Source organism: Glandiceps talaboti, chromosome 12 (genome assembly GCF_964340395.1).
Source record: "Glandiceps talaboti chromosome 12, keGlaTala1.1, whole genome shotgun sequence".
NCBI lineage: Eukaryota > Metazoa > Hemichordata > Enteropneusta > Spengelidae > Glandiceps > Glandiceps talaboti.
The window spans coordinates 3,020,106-3,047,357 of NC_135560.1; the positions used below are offsets into that span (position 1 = coordinate 3,020,106).

Sequence of the window (27,252 nt, forward strand, 5' to 3'; positions counted from 1 at the left end):
TATATATTTGTTCTTGTCTCTGTTTCTTTCATAAATGGTTTAAATATTACTTCATGTAAGGGTTCAAACATAACTATACATAAAATTATACATATAATACATGTATTACCTAGCTACCACACTAGTTACAGAACATGCCATGTAATTTTTTGGCTGTTTCATAATCAGTGCTTCACTTATCTTGCACTTTGGGGCAAAAGTGAACTTGAAGGTTTTGTAATGGTAATCTTCATACTATTACTATTACTATTGGATAGTTTATAACAGAACTTAATCTAAATTGTTTTAGTCTCTTCAGTATGAATTTGTCAGAAGGGATGAATATACTTCTTATTTCAGACACTACATGTATCGACACCACAACTCAAATTCAAGTTTCTATTGTACACTAGGTATGACCTCCTAAAGTGCTCTAACACATCAGTAACTTTACTATACATGCAATATCAATGCCCCTATACCAATATTACAGGCCCACTTTTCATTACTGGGACAAGCCATTAGCCAAGCAAGTTGGCTTGTTATCAAAGAGTACCAATATTTACACATGTGATGATGGGCTCTTACATAACACAAGTAAACAGCTGTAAAACCTCTATTCGGCCGTCTGCATGGACTGCAATTGAGGCAAACCTTATCTCCGTCTTATATCAGTTGTTATCAATTTATTAGGCTATTATAAGTAACGCTACAAACAGCTTTAGAGATGCAAACAACTTTTATGACACCCGTTTTCGCCAGGCAAGCCCGCGGGTTTGTTGCACTTGGACCGCTAATGGTTTGTGAATGTCCTGTATAACATGGAACCCCCTCCCCCATAAGAGGTAGACATGTTCCAGTTTCAAATCAAAGTTCTTTCCTCCACCTCTTACTGTCAAGATGCTATGAAACTTTATTTCAAAAATGTTTCAACCTTATGTAGTTGCTTTTTACATGTTAGAGCTGTCTTGTAAAGCTTGCAAATTATTGTCTGAAAAGTGTCTGTGAATAGCCTAAACATTGCCTTTAGAAGTAAAAACCTCCAGGGCTAACAGGGGAGACCCCCTAGAACCCCCCCGTAAGAGGTAGACATGTTCCAGTCTCAAATCAAAGTTCTTGCTTCCACCTCTTAGTGTCAAGATGCTATGAAACTTTATTTCAAAAATGTTTCAACCTCACGTAGTTGCTTTTTACATGTTAGAGCTGTCTTGTAAAGTTTGTAAATTATTGTCTGAAAGTGTCTGTGAATAGCCTAAACATTGCCTTTAGAAGTAAAAATTCTCCCCTAGAACCCCCCCCCCCCACATTCACACACACTCACACAAGAGGTAGACATATCCCAGTCTCAAAGCTTTTCCCTTTACAGCTTACTGTCAGATGCTATGAAACTTTATTCACAGGGGTCAGTGACTTTTTGTCTGCCCAATGGAAAAAAAACACTGACACCCCCATCCCCCCAAGCTGGAGAAACTGAACGGTCTATCTGAATGTTTGAGCTCATCAATCAAGTTTCCGATTTGTATTTTCAGTGTGTCATCATACCATGGCATAAAAACTGTCAATGATGTTTATTTAATTGAAAATCAAACATGTATGAAATATGTAGTTTTCTAAATAAAATATGTGTGTGATATAGAACAGCATCTTTTTACTCTCTGTATTACCCTGTGTGAAAACCAAACAGAAAATTGTGGCAACAAATGTAGGTGTTCAACGTTGACGTAAAAAAAAAATCCGGATATCTCAAAGAAGCAAAGAAAAAAAAAAGTTGCCAGCATAGGCGAAGGAGAAAAAAAATAATTCTCAGGCAAGCAGGTGGGAAAAAAAAATAATGACTCTCCACCAATCTTCCAAGCCCCCCCCCCCCCCAGGATATCGAATGGTCTACCCCTAAGTGCAGAACGGCATGCATTGGAAGTGTATACTGACTCATGGTCTATCTACTGACTTAGTATATGGTGTGCGCCATCAACGGTGTCTTTCGGAAATTAGGCTGCAGCTCAGTAGTAGTACTCGTACATAATCAGCTGTGCACAGCTCTCATTATATAGCGTCGACGGTGTTTGAACGAGAACTTGGAAGTTTGTTGAAGTAAATGGCAGAGGCAAAGTTTGACCCCAAAGGTGAGACATAGACAGTTGGTCAGATCAGTTCTCAACGATTTTGTGGCAATGCTTGTAGTTCAGTCATCGATCACGGATCAGATTAGGGTGATGTGAATCCACGTGATAATTTGATCATTGCAAGTGTCATTATATGCAGCAGGTATAATACACGTATCTTGACTGTTGTGAATCTATTGAGAGAACTGTCACAAGATTTGGTGTTATTACATCGTGCAACCGTGTCACACTACTAGGCCGATGATGAAAGAATGACGAGCCCTGCTTGCAGATCGACGAAGCGATTTAATTTCCGGAAGTGATTGTCACTCAGACTAGATGGTGACTGTTTGTGTTGCCGTTGTCAGGAGTTTTTTAATTTTAACTTGAGTCGACAGTCAGAATCGAGTCTGTCTACAATTTATGATTATGTATAAGACCGTGTTGTAATTCTTGACGCAAGCCCATACAATCAAATGATCTACAACTCTAAGCTTTGTTTCCGTTTGTGTAGTCATTGAACCACACCCCCTTCAACTTCAACTTCAAGTTCAAGCTTGATGCATCGACTGTTCTTACTACAACAAGATTAAACTTGGAATTTACCCACGAAACATTTTGGTACTGACTGCATTGTCTGCAAAAATAAAAAGAATGACAAAACACAAAGGAAGAAAAACATTTTGTGAGGTCAACTTTATTTTACAATGCTAAGTTACTAATTACCACATGTTTACATTACTCTGTAAAATATTGATGTATTACTACAGATATATAGATTGATGGTTAAATTATAGACCCTTCACCCAGGAGTGGATTGGTCTATGGTGAAATTGATGTATTACTACATATATATAGATTGATGGTTAAATTATAGACCCTTCACCCAGGAGTGGATTGGTCTATGGTGAAATTGATGTATTACTACATATATATAGATTGATGGTTAAATTATAGACCCTTCACCCAGGAGTGGATTGGTCTATGGTGAAATTGATGTAATACTACATATATATAGATTGATGGTTAAATTATAGACCCTTCACCCAGGAGTGGATCATCGGTCTATGGTGAAATTGATGTAATACTACGTATATATAGATTGATGGTTAAATTATAGACCCTTCACCCAGGAGTGGATCATCGGTCTATGGTGAAATTGATGTAATACTACATATATATAGATTGATGGTTAAATTATAGACCCTCCACCCAGGAGTGGATCATCGGTCTATGGTGAAATTGATGTAATACTACATATATATAGATTGATGGTTAAATTATAGACCCTCCACCCAGGAGTGGATCATCGGTCTATGGTGAAATTGATGTAATACTACATATATATAGATTGATGGTTAAATTATAGACCCTCCACCCAGGAGTGGATCATCGGTCTATGGTGAAATTGATGTAATACTACATATATATAGATTGATGGTTAAATTATAGACCCTCCACCCAGGAGTGGATCATCGGTCTATGGTGAAATTGATGTAATACTACATATATATAGATTGATGGTTAAATTATAGACCCTCCACCCAGGAGTGGATCATCGGTCTATGGTGAAATTGATGTAATACTACATATATATAGATTGATGGTTAAATTATAGACCCTCCACCCAGGAGTGGATCATCGGTCTATGGTGAAATTGATGTAATACTACATATATATAGATTGATGGTTAAATTATAGACCCTCCACCCAGGAGTGGATCATCGGTCTATGGTGAAATTGATGTAATACTACATATATATAAATTGATGGTTAAATTATAGACCCTCCACCCAGGAGTGGATCGGTCTATGGTGAAATTGATGTAATACTACATATATACAGATTGATGGTTAAATTATAGACCCTCCACCCAGGAGTGGATCGGTCTATGGTGAAATTGATGTAATACTACATATATATAGATTGATGGTTAAATTATAGACCTTCCACCCAGGAGTGGATCGACGGTCTATGGTGAAATTGATGTAATACTACATATATATAGATTGATGGTTAAATTATAGACCTTCCACCCAGGAGTGGATCGGTCTATGGTGAAATTGATGTAATACTACATATATATAGATTGATGGTTAAATTATAGACCCTCCACCCAGGAGTGGATCGGTCTATGGTGAAATTGATGTAATACTACATATATATAGATTGATGGTTAAATTATAGACCCTCCACCCAGGAGTGGATCGGTCTATGGTGAAATTGATGTAATACTACATATATATAGATTGATGGTTAAATTATAGACCTTCCACCCAGGAGTGGATCGACGGTCTATGGTGAAATTGATGTAATACTACATATATATAGATTGATGGTTAAATTATAGACCTTCCACCCAGGAGTGGATCGGTCTATGGTGAAATTGATGTAATACTACATATATATAGATTGATGGTTAAATTATAGACCCTCCACCCAGGAGTGGATCATCGGTCTATGGTGAAATTGATGTAATACTACGTATATATAGATTGATGGTTAAATTATAGACCCTCCACCCAGGAGTGGATCGGTCTATGGTGAAATTGATGTAATACTACATATATATAGATTGATGGTTAAATTATAGACCCTCCACCCAGGAGTGGATCGGTCTATGGTGAAATTGATGTAATACTACATACTTATATATATATATATAGATTGATGGTTATAATTATAGACCGTCCACCCAGGAGTGGATCGGTCTATGGTGAAATTGATGTAATACTACATATATATAGATTGATGGTTAAATTATAGACCCTCCACCCAGGAGTGGATCGGTCTATGGTGAAATTGATGTTCATGTCTCTCCCTTCCAACTATAGTTTAGTTGATTCCTTTGTCAACCATATTCAAATCATGAAAAATCACTTTTTATAATAACTTTTCACCCTCTTCCTATTAGTATTATGACACCTATAAAACCTATAACAGTAAAGATGTACTAGCTGAACTACAACAGTTTTTAAAACTGTTTTGTAAGATATAATATTGTACAACAGTGAAATTTGAATTCACTTACTTTGATTTTTGTTAACATAACACTTGCAATGTCATGTCTGGATATTTCAACAATTTCAATGAATATATTGATGGTAGTGTCAATTTGTCTGATCTAAAATTACAGCTTGAAACTTTTGTGTTTTTATCTTTCCAGTTTCTAGGTTTCCACTCTTCATACAGCAGGGCTCAAAATGAGCTTTTTTCTTTTGGTAGTCCCAGTGGACTACCAATTTCAAAAAGTGGTAGCCCAAGGAATCGGTTACCACTGGCCAGGTCTGGTAGGGGTGTGTGGCCAATGCTGTCAACCCCAGACCCCATTTTAGACCAATTTTGACCCAAAACCAATATCCCATTTTAGACCATTCAACTTTTTAGAAGACCCCATTTTAGACCAATGTTGAACGCATGGTTGAACGATGGATGCAATGTTACGCATGCGCAGTTAACGTAACAATGCATTATGGGGCGATATCTAGAACCAAGTGTTTCAGGGAGTGTGCATGCTATCTCAACCAGGGAATTAGCAGTGGAAAATTCTGAACTCGTCGAGAATTTATTAAGGAGCTCCTTCCAGGACCCCATTTTAGACCAAACAAAATGAAAAATTGTGAAATGTGGACCCCATTTTAGACTCATTAGTTCTCAAAAGACAGTAGCCATGTTAGACCAAAGAGCGAAAGCCCTACCCCAAAGGGCGGCACATATACATATACCTAGACTGTTGAAAGTCGCTTGCACCTATTTTTCCTACGTTTTATCAAAGTCGTTGCCACACTCCAATCCGGCGCAATACTACTATAATCGCATACTGATATTTAGGGCCAAAGGCCCTTCGGACCTCGATATCATTATGCAATTATAGTAATGTTGTGCCAGATCGGAGCGTGGCGACAACTTAAGTTTAAATAAAATGTAGGAAAAAAAGGCACAAGCGACTGTCGACAGTCTACCGTATACCCAATAGGTGGGTATACGGTAGAGGGAGTACCCCGGATGGGACTACTGTTAATTTCAAGCCCTATACAGCTAAATTAGTCATTACATAAATGTTACAAAGTCAGTGATATCTGTATATGATGGGGTAACATTTATTGTGGACATGTTGTCATATAGATCACCAGCATGTACGATATAATCCATTACGTGGTGATTGGGTACTTGTCTCAGCACATCGGATGAAAAGACCATGGAAGGGTCAAGTTGAAAAACCTCCAGATGACACTGTACCTAGGCATGATCCCAAAAATCCACTGTGTCCTGGTAACACAAGGGCTAATGGCAAGGTAACAATATCCAATATTGTATGATTGGTTAATGGCAAGGTAACAATATCCAATATTGTATGATTAGTTAATGGCAAGGTAGGTAACAATATCCAATATTGTATGATTGGTTAATGGCAAGGTAACAATATCCAATATTGTATGATTGGCTAATGGCAAGGTAACAATATCCAATATTGTATGATTGGTTAATGGCAAGGTAGGTAACAATATCCAATATTGTATGATTAGTTAATGGCAAGGTAACAATATCCAATATTGTATGATTGGTTTATAGCAAGGTAATAATATCCAATATTGTATGATTGGTTAATGGCAAGGTAGGTAATAATATCCAATATTGTATGATTAGTTAATGGCAAGGTAACAATATCCAATATTGTATGATTGGTTTATAGCAAGGTAATAATATCCAATATTGTATGATTGGTTAATGGCAAGGTAGGTAATAATATCCAATATTGTATGATTAGTTAATAGCAAGGTAACAATATTTTTATATGACGAGATACATGTATATCAATTCTAAATAGATTAATCTAAATATATTATCTATAATTAATCTGAATATATTATCTATAATTAGTCTGAATTTATTATCTATTGTTAATCTGAATATATTATCTATAGTTAATCTGAATATATTATCTATAATTAATCTGAATGTATTATCTATAATTAATCTGAATGTATTATCTATAATTAATCTGAATATATTTTATCTATAGTTAATCTAAATATATCATCTTTACAGGTAAATCCAGATTATGATAGCGTATTTGTATTTGATAATGATTTCCCAGCACTGTTAGATGAAGGTGCCCCATCACCAGGTAATGTTAGTTTTTGCCATAATTATGTTTTTAATTAATAGTTTATTTATGAAACGTTAATTAGGCTCCATCAATTCAGTACATTCTTTTCTATCCTTGAATTTCTCCAAAACCTACCAGACAGACTGGGAAAAAATCAAACACAGAAAAAACACAATGCAAGCATTGGGATGTGATGTAAAATTTCACTTTCCAGTTGATCCGTTATGTGTTTGCATTTAAATCTATTACTCTGTCAGAATCCAAAGTTTAATTTTCTTCAACAACTATTTAGAGATGTGTTGTTATTCTGAAGATATTTGTTTGTCCATTTACAATCAAATCAAATACAGCCTTTCAGCAAAACAAAATTTGGGTTTTTTTTGTCAAAATTACCAAAAACCCAGTCCACACACGGACGGCAAACAAAGAATTTAATTGATGTTCTCTTAGTAGTAATTTGACAGGGATCAATAGTAGCAGTGGCATTCCATAAATTGTTTTTCAAACGATAAAAAAACATTAACAAGAAAACATGATCTCTTTGCCAAGAAATAATGCTTATCTAAGTTCAACCAATTGGGTTCAGAACAAATTGACCTTTGACCTTGAATCAATACAGCCACCATATCACTAGGTATGGTTTTTAGAAATTCATATATTTGTATATTTTCTGTCTGTAGGACCTAGTGAACATGAGTTGCTCAGATCAGAGTCAGCATTTGGAAAATGGTGAGATACATATTTCTTGAATGATCACATACATCATATCAATAATTTAGTCACTGTTATTGAATTGAATTAAATTTCTGGAGAGTGAGAAGCTAGAAATAGTTACACATTAAATAATCTAATTACTCACCAAGATCCTATGCACCGCTGCCATAAAAAGTTGCCTTCCACAACTTCTGATCAAGCTTTTCAATGCCGTGCTGCATTCAGTAGGAGCCATATTGGATTTTGTCATAAAAAGCATAGTGTTCAAATATAAATGGTACAAAATTTATTTGCCAACAGATTTGTTCATAAAAACAACACAGATTTTAATCACTTTTCCTGTTTGATGAAATTTCCAGATCAATGGAATAGAGTTTGGCAAGATGTGTAAAGGAACGCTGGTTGCTGGTTGCCATACCAACTACTAAATTTATATATATACACTACAGTCTAGCTTTTGGTGGAATTGTTATAGTTGTAATATAACAGAATATATTTTAGAATTGAGACAGTATATTCTATTGATCAAATAGATCAAATAATTATTATCAACACCTTGAAAGTTGTGCATTTGTTTGTCACAATATCCACTTCAAAAAGGTGGTGAACATGATAAGGTAAACATGGTGCGACTGAAGGCAGCGATGTATAGGAGCTTGATCTAGTCATTTGAATTTCACAAAACTAAATAACATGATGAATATATTATGTGACTGCTACAATGTCTTAGAATAAATGTCCACCACAATGAATGACATGATGAATATATTATGTGACTGCTACAATGTCTTAGAATAAATGTCCACCACAATGAATGACATGATGAATATATTATGTGACTGCTACAATGTCTTAGAATAAATATCCACCACAATGAATGGCATGATGAATATATTATGTGACTGCTACAATGTCTTAGAATAAATGTCCATTACAATGAATGACATGATGAATATATTATGTGACTGCTACAATGTCTTAGAATAAATGTCCACCACCACAATGAATGGCATGATGAATATATTATGTGACTGCTACAATGTCTTAGAATAAATGTCCACCACAATGAATGACATGATGAATATATTATGTGACTGCTACAATGTCTTAGAATAAATGTCCACCACAATGAATGGCATGATGAATATATTATATGACTGCTACAATGTCTTAGAATAAATGTCCACCACCACAATGAATGGCATGATGAATATATTATGTGACTGCTACAATGTCTTAGAATAAATGTCCACCACAATGAATGGCATGATGAATATATTATGTGACTGCTACAATGTCTTAGAATAAATATCCACCACATTGAATGGCATGATGAATATATTATGTGACTGCTACAATGTCTTAGAATAAATGTCCACCACAATGAATGGCATGATGAATATATTATGTGACTGCTACAATGTCTTAGAATAAATGGCCACCACAATGAATGGCATGATGAATATATTATGTGACTGCTACAATGTCTTAGAATAAATATCCACCACATTGAATGGCATGATGAATATATTATGTGACTGCTACAATGTCTTAGAATAAATGTCCACCACAATGAATGGCATGATGAATATATTATGTGACTGCTACAATGTCTTAGAATAAATGTCCACCACAATGAATGGCATGATGAATATATTATGTGACTGCTACAATGTCTTAGAATAAATGTCCACCACAATGAATGGCATGATGAATATATTATGTGACTGCTACAATGTCTTAGAATAAATGTCCACCACAATGAATGGCATGATGAATATATTATGTGACTGCTACAATGTCTTAGAATAAATGTCCACCACCACCACCACAATGAATGACATGATGAATATATTATGTGACTGCTACAATGTCTTAGAATAAATGTCCACCACAATGAATGGCATGATGAATATATTATGTGACTGCTACAATGTCTTAGAATAAATGTCCACCACAATGAATGGCATGATGAATATATTATATGACTGCTACAATGTCTTAGAATAAATGTCCACCACAATGAATGGCATGATGAATATATTATGTGACTGCTACAATGTCTTAGAATAAATGTCCACCACAATGAATGGCATGATGAATATATTATGTGACTGCTACAATGTCTTAGAATAAATGTCCACCACAATGAATGACATGATGAATATATTATGTGACTGCTACAATGTCTTAGAATAAATGTCCATTACGATGACAATATAGACTGTACGATATATGAGAAAAGAAAACATTATGAAATTAAATATTGACCAAGAATCCTAACTTTCTCTGATTGGAATACTACTAATTTGTCTTGATATTATTGCATAATTTTGAATGAATCCAACCACCCTATAAAATCATTGGTTGGATTCAACCACCCTATAAAATCATAGGTTGGATCTAACCACCCTATAAAATCATAGGTTGGATCTAACCACCCTATAAAATCATAGGTTGGATCCAACCACCCTATAAAATCATTGGTTGGATTCAACCACCCTATAAAATCATAGGTTGGATCTAACCACCCTATAAAATCATAGGTTGGATCCAACCACCCTATAACATCATAGGTTGGATCTAACCACCCTATAAAATCACAGGTTGGATCCAACCACCCTATAAAATCATAGGTTGGATCTAACCACCCTATAAAATCATAGGTTGGATCTAACCACCCTATAAAATCATAGGTTGGATCTAACCACCCTATAAAATCATAGGTTGGATCTAACCACCCTATAAAATCATAGGTTGGATCCAACCACCCTATAAAATCATAGGTTGGATCTAACCACCCTATAAAATCATAGGTTGGATCTAACCACCCTATAAAATCATAGGTTGGATCTAACCACCCTATCAAATCATAGGTTGGATCTAACCACCCTATCAAATCATAGGTTGGATCTAACCACCCTATCAAATCATAGGTTGGATCTAACCACCCTATATAATCATAGGTTGGATCCAACCACCCTATAAAATCATAGGTTGGATCTAACCACCCTATAAAATCATAGGTTGGATCTAACCACCCTATAAAATCAGGTTGGATCTAACCACCCTATAAAATCATAGGTTGGATCCAACCACCCTATAAAATCATAGGTTGGATCCAACCACCCTATAAAATCATAGGTTGGATCTAACCACCCTATAAAATCATAGGTTGGATCTAACCACCCTATAAAATCATAGGTTGGATCTAACCACCCTATAAAATCATAGGTTGGATCCAACCACCCTATAAAATCATAGGTTGGATCCAACCACCCTATAAAATCATAGGTTGGATCTAACCACCCTATCAAATCATAGGTTGGATCTAACCACCCTATCAAATCATAGGTTGGATCTAACCACCCTATCAAATCATAGGTTGGATCTAACCACCCTATCAAATCATAGGTTGGATCTAATCACCCTATCAAATCATAGGTTGGATCCAACCACCCTATAAAATCATAGGTTGGATCTAACCACCCTATAAAATCATAGGTTGGATCTAACCACCCTATAAAATCATAGGTTGGATCTAACCACCCTATAAAATCATAGGTTGGATCTAACCACCCTATCAAATCATAGGTTGGATCTAACCACCCTATCAAATCATAGGTTGGATCTAACCACCCTATAAAATCAGGTTGGATCTAACCACCCTATAAAATCATAGGTTGGATCCAACAACCCTATAAAATCATAGGTTGGATCTAACCACCCTATCAAATCATAGGTTGGATCTAACCACCCTATAAAATTATAGGTTGGATCTAACCACCCTATAAAATCATAGGTTGGATCTAACCACCCTATCAAATCACAGGTTGGATCTAACCACCCTATAAAATCATAGGTTGGATCTAACCACCCTATAAAATTATAGGTTGGATCTAACCACCCTATAAAATCATAGGTTGGATCTAACCACCCTATCAAATCACAGGTTGGATCTAACCACCCTATAAAATCATAGGTTGGATCTAACCACCCTATAAAAGTATAGGTTGGATCTAACCACCCTATAAAATCATAGGTTGGATCTAACCACCCTATAAAATCATAGGTTGGATCTAACCACCCTATAAAATCATAGGTTGGATCTAACCACCCTATAAAATCATAGGTTGGATCTAACCACCCTATAAAATCATAGGTTGGATCTAACCACCCTATCAAATCATAGGTTGGATCTAACCACCCTATAAAATCATAGGTTGGATCTAACCACCCTATCAAATCATAGGTTGGATCTAACCACCCTATAAAATCATAGGTTGGATCTAACCACCCTATAAAATCATAGGTTGGATCTAACCACCCTTTAAAATCATAGGTTGGATCTAACCACCCTATAAAATCATAGGTTGGATCTAACCACCCTATAAATTCATAGGTTGGATCTAACCACCCTATAAAATCATAGGTTGGATCTAACCACCCTATAAAATCATAGGTTGGATCTAACCACCCTATAAAATCATAGGTTGGATCTAACCACCCTATCAAATCATAGGTTGGATCTAACCACCCTATCAAATCATGGGTTGAACCCTGGACGATTCCAGCTGCTGCATTTAAGTTATAGGGCCTTGTCATCATTCTTAAAAACTAACCAAGTTTAGATGTGTTTTTTTAAATTTTATCCAATATGAAGTCTAAATATGGTGTACATTACAATTTACATTGATCTACTTGCTAAAATACTTGAAAGTGATATGTTTGTAATACCTGAACAATCATGGAAATGGCTGATGTGCAGTGATATCCATCACTTTCTAATGCCCCAATGAACTAGGGAGTCTTCTCAGTTTATGTTAACTTTCTCTTGGTGCAATCATGCATTTAAAATTTAGAAAAGTGGCTAATTTACATAAATTTGCATACAATTTACATAATATCTTTTTAGCATATGCAATTAAATATCATATGTAAGGCTAGAAATAATAAAAAAGCTGGTCAACGGGTAACCTAACCCATCACATTGGGTAAGTAGGTCGATTTCATTATTTCACAATGCTTGACAAGGATAAAACAAACCATATATAATGATAGCAAAATATTTCTGGTCGAGTTTAGATAGAATTTATTCAGTCATCTTGATACTATCTCTTGCAATTTGTCTGCATGGCTACAGTTAGGAAATGTACACAATTCACGGTTAAATAAATGTTGTAGCTCCTCTCACCCTCTCTTCTCAAAAAATGTTAAGCCCCGCCAAATGAAACTCAAGCATTATTTTAGCCACCCTTCTGTCACCTACACTAAAGTGGAAATATGAAATTATGTGGTACAATATGATACATTAAAATAACAGTGATAGCAAACAACAATAATACTCTGAATGAAATTACTTTCCATGGGATGTTGATTTCACACGCATACAGAGATTTCTCTAATTAGCTCTAACCTATACAGGGAGGTACCTAGCCAGACACCATCAATCTTGTTTTGGGAGTAAGACAATTATCACCTTGATTGCTACTGATTGGAAGGAGACAACTCCAAAGGTGAAAAAAATGAAAATAAGACAGTGTAGGAGGCCATTTAGAGGCATAAAATATCAAACCATAGCCATAATTGAAAGTGTTACATTGTTTGAATATGGTAATAAAATACCAGAATTGAAACAATTATGCTATGCATTACATATTATCTGGAAGTGTATTTTGTTGTGGCAAAGCTGAAAGATATTTTTCGGATGTGCACTTTGTAAATGACTTCTCCTGAAGTTTAATTTGGTTCCAAAAAATCTCGAATAAAGAGCAAAACATTTCAAGACTTTCAAACTTTTGATGGCCCACTGACTGCTCAGCCCACTCCCATGGTCGTAAACTTTTGCTCAATTCTTTTTAGTGCACATTGCATATGCAACAGCTTAATTTAATCTCAATTCATGCTTGTATGCATCAGCAGAGCCAAGTAAACCCCTGTATAAAATAATTATATAATTTGGAATAGACTCAAATGTATATTGTTACATGTACTATTCAGAAAATATAAAGAAATATCCGTAATTTTGAAGTCACTGCATGCTATGGGCTATGTAGCACACTCTATATCACGTTGCTGTGGAACTGTCAAGGCTTTCCCAGTCAGTCCACAGCATATCCCAGAGTCACCCAGGCCCGGCAAACATAGCACCTGCGGGCTCAGTGTGAGTAATCGTCCCCGACTTTTTGAGTCATTACTCCAGGAGTCCACCCAAATTCGCACTCTTCTTGTGAGTGAGACACGGCTGAAAGTGAAACCATGGTTACTGATCTTGTCAATATTTTCAGACTTAGCTGATGAAGCTGAAAGCATAATTTATACCCTTTCTTAGTATACCAAGAAATAAGTACATGTAAGATAAAAAACACACCAGAAAACAATATTGGCAGATAAAAAAAAATCAATTTTACTTGATGAGGCAGTATAACTTGAAATCATAGATTTGAACCTGCACACATTCAACATACAGGTGTATAAGTCGATCAAACCACTTAAAATCAAGTACATGTAATTAATTAATATTCTTTTATTTGTAGTCAGGTCATGTGTTTCCATCCCTGGTCAGACATTACCTTACCAATCATGTCATTGGCTGAAATAAGACGAGTGATTGATGAATGGGCTACCATTACACAGGACCTGGGAATAAAACATCAATGGGTTCAGGTGAGTGGTTGATAGATGGACTTACTACCACAGTACACTGGACCTGGGAATAAAACACTAATGGGTTCAGGTGAGTGGTTGATAGATGGACTTACTACCACAGTACACTGGACCTGGGAATAAAACATCAATGGGTTTAGGTGAGTGGTTGATAGATGGACTTACTACCACAGTACACTGAACCTGGGAATAAAACACCAATGGGTTCAGGTGAGTGGTTGATAGATGGACTTACTACCACAGTACACTGGACCTGGGAATAAAACACTAATGGGTTCAGGTGAGTGGTTGATAGATGGACTTACTACCACAGTACACTGGACCTGGGAATAAAACACTAATGGGTTCAGGTGAGTGGTTGATAGATGGACTTACTACCACAGTACACTGAACCTGGGAATAAAACACCAATGGGTTCAGGTGAGTGGTTGATAGATGGACTTACTACCACAGTACACTGGACCTGGGAATAAAACACCAATGGGTTTAGGTGAGTGGTTGATAGATAGACTTACTACCACAGTACACTGGACCTGGGAATAAAACATCAATGGGTTTAGGTGAGTGGTTGATAGATGGACTTACTACCACAGTACACTGGACCTGGGAATAAAACACTAATGGGTTCAGGTGAGTGGTTGATAGATGGACTTACTACCACAGTACACTGGACCTGGGAATAAAACACTAATGGGTTCAGGTGAGTGGTTGATAGATGGACTTACTACCACAGTACACTGGACCTGGGAATAAAACACTAATGGGTTCAGGTGAGTGGTTGATAGATAGACTTACTACCACAGTACACTGGACCTGGGAATAAAACACTAATGGGTTCAGGTGAGTGGTTGATAGATGGACTTACTACCACAGTACACTGGACCTGGGAATAAAACACTAATGGGTTCAGGTGAGTGGTTGATAGATGGACTTACTACCACAGTACACTGGACCTGGGAATAAAACACTAATGGGTTCAGGTGAGTGGTTGATAGATGGACTTACTACCACAGTACACTGAACCTGGGAATAAAACACCAATGGGTTCAGATAATTCTGGTCTGATCTGGTCTTGAGTCATCAGGATATGATATAATATATAATAGACAAAGAAAGAACTAACGTGTTCATGTATATATGTACAATTTATTTGTTAAGTTTGTTAAATAAATGAAGATCAGTCTAACTACAGAGAATGTACATTTCATGGGTAGAATTTGAGGAGATACATGCTTATGAGTTTGATATAAAAAGTGCAACTCTTAAAATGAAATTTTTATTTTCTATTTCAGATATTTGAAAACAAAGGTGCTATTATGGGATGTTCTAATCCCCATCCTCACTGTCAGGTTTGTAAACTTTGGTTTTATTATTTATTTATGGAGAGTTTTAATCCAAGTAAACATTTGATACAACCTCACTAAAACCTCACTCATTGTGAGGAATGTGAACTTGAAAACTGTTTGTAATATCTGATCTACCAGGTCCAATAGTCTACCAATCACAGTCAATGTTTTAAACCATTGTGGACCTACCAGGGTCAGTTAGTCTACCAATCACAGTCAATGTTTTAAACCACTGTGGACCTACCAGGGTCAGTTAGTCTACCAATCACAGTCAATGTTTCAAACCACTGTTGAACTACCATGGCCAGCGGCCTTGTATATTTTGTTGAAGGTCATCTCACACCTCACATAGATCCATGGTTACAAGTCTGACAACTCAATGACATGTGATATCACCTCATAGGTATGGGCAAGTTCTTTTCTACCAAATGAAGCCAGATGTGAACACAACAGTCAAAAAGACTATTATAAAAGAAATAACTCACCAATGCTTGTTGATTATGTCAGAATAGAGTTGGATAAAAAGGTAAGAAATGTATAAAACCAGTGGACGACCATTAATTTGTTCCATTTTACAATTTCTAAGATCTGATCTATAAATATCTTGTGTTGAATAGAAATGACAGTAAATAGTCATTGATTATGAGTGTGTGAACAAGGTCCACAGTAGATGGACTGAAACATTGCATTTGTTTGCAATTTGTATTGTACTGTCCTATTTAGTGTCAATATTTACATGTAGCCCATGACTTCGTGTATTGTTGACATCCCATAATATTTACATGTAGACCATGACTTCATGTATTGTTGACATCCCATAATATTTACATGTAGACCATGACTTCATGTATTGTTGACAGCCCATATTTACATGTAGACCATGACTTCATGTATTGTTGACAGCCCATAATATTTACATGTAGACCATGACTTCATGTATTGACAGCCCATAATATTGATAAAACAGTAATACAGTATTCCACTGTAGACTCTGATAAAACAGTAATATAGTATTCCACTATAGACCCTGATAAAACAGTAATATAGTATTCCACTATAGACCCAGATAAAACAGTAATATAGTATTCCACTATAGACCCAGATAAAACAGTAATATAGTATTCCACTATAGACCCTGATAAAACAGTAAATATAGTATTCAACATAGACCCAGATAAAACAGTAATATAGTATTCCACTATAGACCCAGATAAAACAGTAATATAGTATTCCACTATAGACCCTGATAAAACAGTAATATAGAATTCCACTATAGACCCTGATAAAAAAGTAAATATAGTATTCCACTATAGACCCAGATAAAACAGTAATATAGTATTCCACATAGACCCAGATAAAACAGTAATATAGTATTCCACTATAGACCCAGATAAAACAGTAATATAGTATTCCACTATAGACCCAGATAAAACAGTAATACAGTATTCCACTATAGACCCTGATAAAACAGTAGTATAGTATTCCACTGTAGACCCAGATAAAATAGTAATATAGTATTCCACTGTAGACTCTGATAAAACAGTAGTATCTATAGTGGAATATCTGGGTCTATAGTGGAATACTATACTATCAGTTTTCCTTAAGGACCAGCAGCAATTGCTACATGTCGGTCCTTATGACCAGTAGTCATTTTCCCTTAAGTTCACACACTGATTACAAGTAACATAGATGCATCCCTAATACATCATAAGGGTCTATGAATACATCCATGCTAGAAACAAAACAAAGGCTTAGTAAACTACACATACAGATCACATGATAACTACACAAAAGAAAGAGTTGACACCATATACACAGAATAACAAAAGGTATGTATGGAAGGCAACATTGATTACAATACAAACACAAACAAGTATCGAAATCCTAAGAACATATTAAACACTCTAACCATGGAAGTAGTTATACTTCCATGCTCTAACCATGGAAGTTTTTTTTGCCATTTGAGACTGGCAAACTGAGACTAGTCTCAGATGGCTATTTTTTTGCAACTGAGACTCTCAGTTCATGGTCTCAGTTTAACATTTTAAGTACCTTTACATACCTCGACTAAAACATGTTACAAGTAGTAAATTTTGTAACTGTGGGGACAAAATGGTAAAATTGTTTAAAGGAAACCAATATATTGACCAAATACATTCATTTAGGAAAAATATATTGGGCAGTTTATTTGAGAGCTGAAAATATATTGGCCAATATATTGGCAAACTCACAAAATATTGGCCAATATTTTGGGAAGTCTCAAAATATTGGCCAATATTTTGGGAAGTGTCAAAATATTGGCCAATATTTTGGCAAATACCAAAAAATTGGGCAATTTTTTGGCCAAATGGCAACTTTTTACATGGGTTAATCTTGAAAAGGAAAGTGTCAAATGCAAGTTTATGACATGATTTGATATGTCTACAGTGAGCAGCATATCTATTAACCCTTTATCAATCAAAAAAAGATACCTTTCCAAAGTGGAATAGAATTTCCGAAAGTTTTCCGGAAGCTGTTAACAGTAATATAGTATTCCACTGTAGACTACTATTATTACCAAAATGACCCCTCGTAACAATATATGGAATGGTATTTGGCAACTTACACATATCTGTAGGGCTCTCGACCAATCAGAAGGCGAGATTGGTGACATATAAGAACAAGCTATTTTATTTGTTGGGGTGTTCAGTGAGTAGTGTGGTTGCATAGGTTCTTCTATGTCAAGGGTGTGAGAGGTGTTACACAACTTTACTAGGCCAACTTTCCACAGAACCCTCCCCAGATAAATTGTGAGCCCTTCTAGCTCTAAGTAACCCCCCCCCCCCTTCAAGTTTAATCCTTGCCCTGTAGTGATACAAAATTACACCATGGAAACTTTATTCAAGTGTCATGTGATACCATTAGCACTTACCAAGTGATGCAGTTCAATTTGAATACACAAATGAAAAGATTCACAACGAGGTATACATGTAGAACTTCCATCAATGTATTCTCTTATTGTCGTGTACAGAACAGGGAACATACTGGATAACATCTCAAGTTCAGAAAGCTGTAACTCTAAAAGTCCTGTATCAACCATATTATTGGTTAATCCATCAATGTTGTAGTGGCCTAAGGCTAAGGTCAGAATTCATGGCAAGGGGGGTGGGGAATTAATATTTTAGTCAACATCTCTGTCTGTCTGTCTGTCTGTCTGTCTGTGTGTCTGTCTGTCTGTCTCTCTCTCTCTGTCCCTGTCTCTCTCTTAGACTCTCTCTCTCTCTCTCTCTTTCTCTCTCTCTCTCTCTCTCTCTCTCACACACACACACACACACACACACACACACACACACACACACACACACTCACCGACTGATGTTAACTTGTTCCTGATTTGTTACAGGATCGAATTGTTGTAGACAATGGTAGCTGGCTTGCAGTTGTGCCATACTGGGCTGTATGGCCATATGAAACATTACTACTCCCAAAACAACATCGACTACGACTTCCTGACTTGACCAATGAAGAAAGAGATGGTATGTCTTCTAAAAAGATTTTATGAGAAAAGGAAATCTGTTAAGCCTAGCTATGCTTTATAAACTATTCGTGTGTTGTTTTAATCACTCTCCATACATAAATTATTGATAAAGTCACCACAATGATAAATATTTTAGTGCACAACTGAATTTTGGTTTACATTTTTAATTCTATTATTAATTATGATAAAAGTTGACTGTTTTTAGCACAACTGAACTGAAAATTTCAGGTTCAGTAGTGCTATAGGCATGGCAAAGTGTCTGTCTGTGTGTGTGTGTGTGTGTGTGTGTGTGTGTGTGTGTGTGTGTGTGTGTGTGTGTGTGTGTGTGTGGGTGTGTGTGTGTAAACAACTTAAAGTCGCTGGACCGATTACCATGATATTTGGTGGGTGTATTACCTTGGGTGTCTAGTTGGGAAATTGTTCAAATCAAAATTATCTTACCACTGGTGTGTGCGTTGGGTAAAAAATATGTGATTTCTGGTCAAAAAATTTAAACTCGAAAACTACTGGGTAGATCAGTCTGAAATTTGGTGGGAACATTCTTAGGGGTGTTCAGATTAAAACCTGTTCATGACATGATGATCCCATCAGTGATATGTAAATTAGGTCTAAAAAGTGTCTTTTTGGTCAAAACTATAATGCTGAGCATTTAATGGGATGCATCTGGGGATGAGTAGATGAAGCTGTATTCATAATGTGATATTCCCATCAGCGATTGCAAGTTAGGTCTAAAAATCTAAATTTTGGTCAAAAACTTATATCTTGATACTGCATGGTGAATGGGTTGAAACTTGGTGGGTATAGGTGTTATTCTGCAGTTATTGTTGAAAACATTTTTGACACAATTGGTCTTAGCAACCATGACCATGCCCTTAACAACAGTGAAATAATGATGCATATTACAAAGATAACAACAGGGATGGGTAGGTAAAAGTGAATAAATTTTCAAAAAATGTATGCAAATATGCCGAGCAACAGCACCACGCCTATAGCAATGGCTAAACAATGGTTTATATTGCAAAGATGAAAAATGGGAAGGGTAGGCAAGTTAATAAAGATTCCAAAAATGTATGCAAATATGCCTAGCAACAAGACCACGCCCTTACCAACAGCCAACTACAGTTGTGGTACAGTGCCATTGGTGGTATTTTTAATATATTTTTAATCTGCACTGACAAAACAGACAGACAGACAGACAGACAAAGAGGCAGACAGACACACACACACACACACACACACATGATAAAATGATATGTAGATGGTGTAGGATTACTGATAATAAATCATTATGGATCAACTGCCTACACATTAATAAGACATAGTGAATTGATATTGCCACTATATACCAGGAGGTATCTAATTCTTCATAAGCTGTATAAATCACTAATTATTAATAGAGGTAATATGATGCTATTCTTTGTATTTACCTTGTAGATTTAGCAGACATCATGAAGACACTTCTCACCAAGTATGACAATTTATATGAAACATCGTTCCCCTACTCAATGGGTTGGCATGGTAACTTCAACTGTTCAACTTTGTATGCATGTAGAATACAAATATTATATACTTTATAAAGGCACATTTTTGAAGGACATTCCTTTTCTACTGTTAGAGCTAGAAAAAGTTGATTTATTTGGCAGCAATATATATATTGGTAATAATATGACATACAGTATTTGTAAAATGCCTTCCACAATGGATGTGATGGACATAGTTTATCACTGGGTTGCCATCCACAGTGGATGTGATTGGTAAAGTTTACCACTGGGTTGCCATCCACAATGGATGTGATGGACATTGTTTACCCCTGGGTTGCCATCCACAGTGGATGTGATTGGTAAAGTTTACCACTGGGTTGCCATCCACAATGGATGTGATGGACATAGTTTACCCCTGGGTTGCCATCCACAATGGATGTGATTGGTAAAGTTTACCACTGGGTTGCCATCCACAATGGATGTGATGGACATAGTTTACCCCTGGGTTGCCATCCACAATGGATGTGATTGGTAAAGTTTACCATTGGGTTGCCATCCACAGTGGATGTGATTGGTAAAGTTTACCACTGGGTTGCCATCCACAATGGATGTGATGGACATAGTTTACCCCTGGGTTGCCATCCACAGTTGATGTGATTGGTAAAGTTTACCACTGGGTTTCCATCCACAATGGATGTGATGGACATAGTTTACCCCTGGGTTGACTAGAGCACAATGGATGTGCTGGACATAGTTTACCCCTGGGTTGACGAGAGCACAATGGATGTGATGGACATAGTTTACCCCTGGGTTGACTAGAGCACAATGGATGTGATGGACATAGTTTACCCCTGGGTTGACTAGAGCACAATGGATGTGATGGACATAGTTTACCCCTGGGTTGACTAGAGCATAATCACAGTACACATCTAGCTGAATAATTTTAGCCATTTATAGATAAACAGTAGCAGTGAGACTCAAACCTGCAACATACAGCTACAGATTGTAAGTAGGCCACTCTTACCATTCAATCATTTATGGTACATGTTGATATACAAATAGTTCCTTTCTCATTATAATTTAACCATGTATCAACAAATTCTCACAGAGAAGGGACTATTTTGCAAAACAAACAAAATAACATTACTATGCAAATGATTCATTCTGTTTTGATACAATGTAGGTGCTCCAAGTGGTGAATATTACAAGGAGGATTGTAACCATTGGCAACTGCATGCCCACTTCTATCCACCACTGTTAAGATCTGCTACAGTTAAGAAATTCATGGTTGGTTACGAGATGTTAGCACAGGCCCAGAGAGATCTTACAGCAGAACAGGTACTTGTATTCTCAACTTACTGTCACTGTCGTCTTGTCATCAACCCTTAAATCAACACAGCCTGTACCTCCAGGTTCAAATAGCAACACAGCCTGTACCTCCAGGTGCAAATAGCAACACAGCCTGTACCTCCAGGTTCAAATAGCAACACAGCCTGTACCTCCAGGTGCAAATAGCAACACAGCCTGTACCTCCAAGTGCAAATAGCAACACAGCCTGTACCTCCAGTTTCAAATAGCAACACAGCCTGTACCTCCAGGTTCAAATAGCAACACAGCCTGTACCTCCAGGTGCAAATAGCAACACAGCCTGTACCTCCAGTTTCAAATAGCAACACAGCCTGTATACCTCCAGGTGAAAATAGCAACACAGCCTGTACCTCCAGGTGCAAATAGCAACACAGCCTGTACCTCCAGGTGCAAATAGCAACACAGCCTGTACCTCCAGGTGCAAATAGCAACACAGCCTGTACCTCCAGGTGCAAATAGCAACACAGCCTGTACCTCCAGGTGCAAATAGCAACACAGCCTGTACCTCCAGGTGCAAATAGCAACACAGCCTGTACCTCCAAGTGCAAATAGCAACACAGCCTGTACCTCCAGGTGCAAATAGCAACACAGCCTGTACCTCCAGGTGCAAATAGCAACACAGCCTGTACCTCCAAGTGCAAATAGCAACACAGCCTGTACCTCCAGGTTCAAATTTGGGCTTCACATATCAGTAAAATGGCTGCTGGACTACTATTCACATTTTGTTTCAAAATTATTTTAGGGGATTTCTGTATATTTTTGATACATTTGAGTCAATTCCAAATTATATAATATCTTATACAGTGGTTTACTTGGCTCTGATGATGCATACAGAAGTGAATTGAGACTAAACTAACCTGTTGCATATCCAATGTGCACTAAAAGGAATGAGCAAAACTTTACGACAACTGAGAAGTCAAAATTCTGATAGTCTGAAAGGGGAATTTGACAATTGTTTTGCTCTTTATTTGTGATTATTTTAGAACCAAATTAAACTTCAGGAGAAGTATTTTACCAAGTGCACATCCACAAAATGTCTTACAGCTTTGCCACAACAAAATACACTTCATAGCCAGATAATGTGTACTGCATAGTGTAATTGTCCCAATTCTGGTATTGTAATACCAAATGCAAGCATTGTAAGACTTTAAATTATGTATATGGTTTGATATTTTATGCCTCTAGATGGCCTCATACATTGTCTTATTTTCAAAAAAATTTCACCTTTGGAGTTGTCTCCTCCCATGCAAATCAGTAGCAATCACAGTGAAAATGTCTTTCTCCCAAATCAAGATGGAAGGTGGCTGGCTAAGTACCTCCATGTATAGGTTAGAGCTCATATGAGACATCTCCTAAATGCATAATGAAATCCACATCCTTTGTAAAGCACTCTGATTTGGGGGACTGTTATTGTAGTTGGTTATCACTATTATTTTAATGCATCATTGTACCATATAATTTTATATCTCCAGTGTAGTGTATAGTAACAGAAGAGGTGGTTAAGATAATTCTTGAGTTTAATTTGGTGGGTTTAACATTTTTTGAGAGAAGAGGGGAGAGGAGCTACAAAATTTTTGTAACCGTAAATTGTGTACATTTCCTAATTGTAAAACTGATGGAAATTGATTGCCATACAGACAAATTGCAAGAAATAAAATCAAAATGACTGAATAAGTATTATATAAACTCAACTTGAAATGGTTTGCCATCATTATATATGGCTTGTTTTTATATCCTTGTCCAACACTGTAAAAATAAAACCAACCTATCTACCCAATGTGATGGGCTAGGTTGCCTGTTGCCTTAACTTAGTTCTTTCAAATCTTGTAGAAATTGAGGCAATACATAAGTCACTTCTGTTCTCATGTTTGTCTTCTTTATCATATTGTCCTTGCTGAAGCATGAATGATTGCCAGTAATCTCTAAGTTGTTTAGAAAGAAGTCAATGATTAGAACCCCTTTCATGATTGTTTACACATGTACATCAATCCAGTGTACAGAACTGTCAGATACTTGTAGAGAGGTCATTCCACTAAATCAAAGGATTGAACTATTTCCAGTAAAGGTTTGGGGTATTTATTTAAAAGTTGGTGTTGATTTTTATTTTTGTCTGTCTCTATTTATCACTAGGCAGCAGAGAAGTTAAGAGATCTACCTATACAGCACTACAGTGTGAAGAAACCAATAGAAAGTTCCTAATCAAAGAACAAATTCTACTTATTTGGAATGTTGACACATTTTAAAACTGCACTAACTGCAACTGTGGATAAACATATTTGTGGTAGCTTTATATATACACAATTAATTAGAACAAATTGATTTTTGGGTCCACACCCGCAAATCAGTGCACCCAGCGCCCTCAGCAGCGATTATGATTTCAGCCTTCTTCTGTACTGCTAGTACTACATGTACTTATGGACAATATTAACCACTGATTAACATGTACATGGAATTGTCTAATTTTTGGTATTTTGACAATTTTTCATGGATAGATTGGGGTTGTCTGATTGAAAAATACTACATGACAACAGATTCAAAACCAAGCTTTTGCTCAAGCTTTAAACTTGTCACTACACTACACTACACTACACTACACTACACTACACTACACTACACTACACTACACTAGCTACAGATAATATTGACCATTAATTAATAAATACAACATCTTTTAGTAAATGTAGGAACAACATATACAGGGCTGTATCAGATCAGTAAATGTAGGCACAACAGTTAAGATATACAAGTGATCAATTCTAAATAATCTATGATATTTTTAAAAGAATAAAATACTTAAATTTACATGAAAAGCATAATAATCGTGTGATTGGTAAACTTCTTTGTTTTTCAATTGTACATTTTTGTTAATAATGAACTATGGCCTGGAGTCAAATGTTTACATATTGAATGTCAGAATGTATAAATTTATATTGTATGGTATAAATGTGTTAGTTTTTTAATGCATTGGATGTTTTTAACACAGAGGTCAAAGGTCACCATGTGATTTACATGAATACTTACCATTGTAAGCAGTAGTCTGCTAACTGACAGAAAGCCATGTTGTCATGGCAATTAATCATTTCTTTTTTTTGTCAACATTTATTTTGTAAAAAATGTACATTACTTTTGGATTATCATATTACATAAATGTAAAAGTTTATTTATATGCACACAATTATTAATAAATATAAAAGTGACAAAAGTGGCATTTTAGCACAACTGTTGATGGTAACCTTAAATTTTCTGAAATGATTATGTGGTCTTGTTGCTAGGCATATTTGCAGACATTCTTTTTAGTCCCCGCGGACGAAGTCCGGAACGGGGACTTATGGATTGGGTTCCGTCTGTCCGTCCGTCCGCAGCCGTTTCTTGGAGATGCCTGTACCGATTTTTTTCAAACTTGGTACAGAGCCAACATGCTATGGCATACATATGCACGTCAATTTGTTTTATGATACGATCCAATATGGCCGCCTAGCAGCCATTTTGTTTGCGAATTTTCCCTGTCTAAAGCCATAACTCAGACATACTCACACATATCTCATTCAGAGTTGGTATTAGGACAGTGTTCTATGGCATATATGTGCATATTCATTGTTGTCATGATACGATCCAATATGGCCGCCTGGCAGCCATTTTGTTTGTGAATTTTCATGTCCAAAGCCATAACTTAGACATGCTTGAACAGATCTCATTCAAAGTTGGTATTAGGACAGTGTTCTATGACATACATGTGCATATCCATTTTCATTGTGATACGATCCAAAAAGGCTGCCTGGCAGCCATTTTGTTTGCAAATTTTCCATGTCCAAAGCCATAACTCAGACATGCTTGAACAGATCTCATTCAAAGTTGGTATTAGGACAGTGTTCTATGACATACATGTGCATATCCATTTTCATTGTGATACGATCCAATATGGCTGCCTGGCAGCCATTTTGTTTGCAAATTTTCCATGTCCAAAGCCATAACTCAGACATGCTTGAACAGATCTCATTCGAAGTTGGTATTAGGACAGTGTTCTATGACATACATGTGCATATCCATTTTCGTCATGATACGATCCAATATGGCTGCCTGGCAGCCATTTTGTTTGTGAATTTTCCATGTCCAAAGCCATAACTCAGACATGCTTGAACAGATCTCATTCAGAGTTGGTATTAGGACAGTGTTCTATGACATACATTTGCATATCCATTTTCATATTGATATGATCCCCCATACCCGACCAATCCTTTATTGTTGTAGGCATGTTCCATGTCCGACAAGCAGACACAACATATCTAAGTCTGTTTGATTTAGGTTCACAAGTGTTGTTGCGTGATCAGAGTAGTGCTAATTCCTTAAAACCCAGTCATAGCAGGGACTATGTCATTCTCAATGGCTTGTTAGTACAAGATTTTTAGTACAACTGAACTATTAAAGGTTCAGTAGTGCGATAGGCATGACAAAGTATGTGTGTGTGTGTGTGTGTGTGTGTGTGTGTGTAAACAACTTATTCAAAAACAGCTGGATGGATTCAATTTGTCATGATATTTGGTGGGTGTATTACCTTGTTCATGACATGATGATCCCATCAGTGATATGTAAATTAGGTATAAAAATGTGTCTCTTTGGTGAAAAATCTTTAATTCCAAATCTACTGAGCAGATAGGTTTAAAATTAATCCGGAGGTATCTGAGTGTGTAAAAAGTGTATGCAAATATGCCTAGCAACAAGACCATGCCCATAGCAACATCCATATGGTCATGCATATCACAAAGATAACATCAGGGAGTCATAGACAAGTTAAGTTCTTTCACTTTTAATTTGGCAATGCCGCCAATTTTCACAAGCTCACCCCAGTCTTAATTATCAATCCAATAAATAGCCAATAGCTGCTGTTTAGCTCAAATCAAGGTATTTTGGAGATGAAGCTATTTTGGCAATGACCATGGTACTACTAGCATGGAAGTATAACCCACAAGAA

General features: G+C 36.4%; 1 protein-coding gene across 1 annotated transcript; it reads left to right on the plus strand.

Annotated features, from left to right (window-relative positions):
* Positions 1-1,965: 1,965 nt before the first annotated feature.
* Positions 1,966-24,852, plus strand: LOC144443508 (galactose-1-phosphate uridylyltransferase-like). The gene is made up of 11 exons (XM_078133012.1): positions 1,966-2,102; positions 6,207-6,376; positions 7,131-7,209; positions 7,872-7,920; positions 14,442-14,571; positions 15,864-15,920; positions 16,321-16,443; positions 19,300-19,432; positions 20,869-20,952; positions 22,099-22,253; positions 24,414-24,852. The coding sequence occupies exons 1-11, from the start codon at positions 2,075-2,077 to the stop codon at positions 24,480-24,482; spliced, it is 1,077 nt and encodes a 358-aa protein (XP_077989138.1). The 5' UTR covers positions 1,966-2,074; the 3' UTR covers positions 24,483-24,852.
* Positions 24,853-27,252: the final 2,400 nt, after the last annotated feature.

Coding starts and splice junctions, on each gene's coding strand:
- LOC144443508 (XM_078133012.1), top strand. CDS start 2,075: ATGGCAGAGGCAAAGTTTGACCCCAAAG. Junction 6,377..7,130: donor ACACAAGGGCTAATGGCAAG/GTAACAATATCC, acceptor TCATCTTTACAG/GTAAATCCAGATTATGATAG. Junction 7,921..14,441: donor GAGTCAGCATTTGGAAAATG/GTGAGATACATA, acceptor TTTTATTTGTAG/TCAGGTCATGTGTTTCCATC.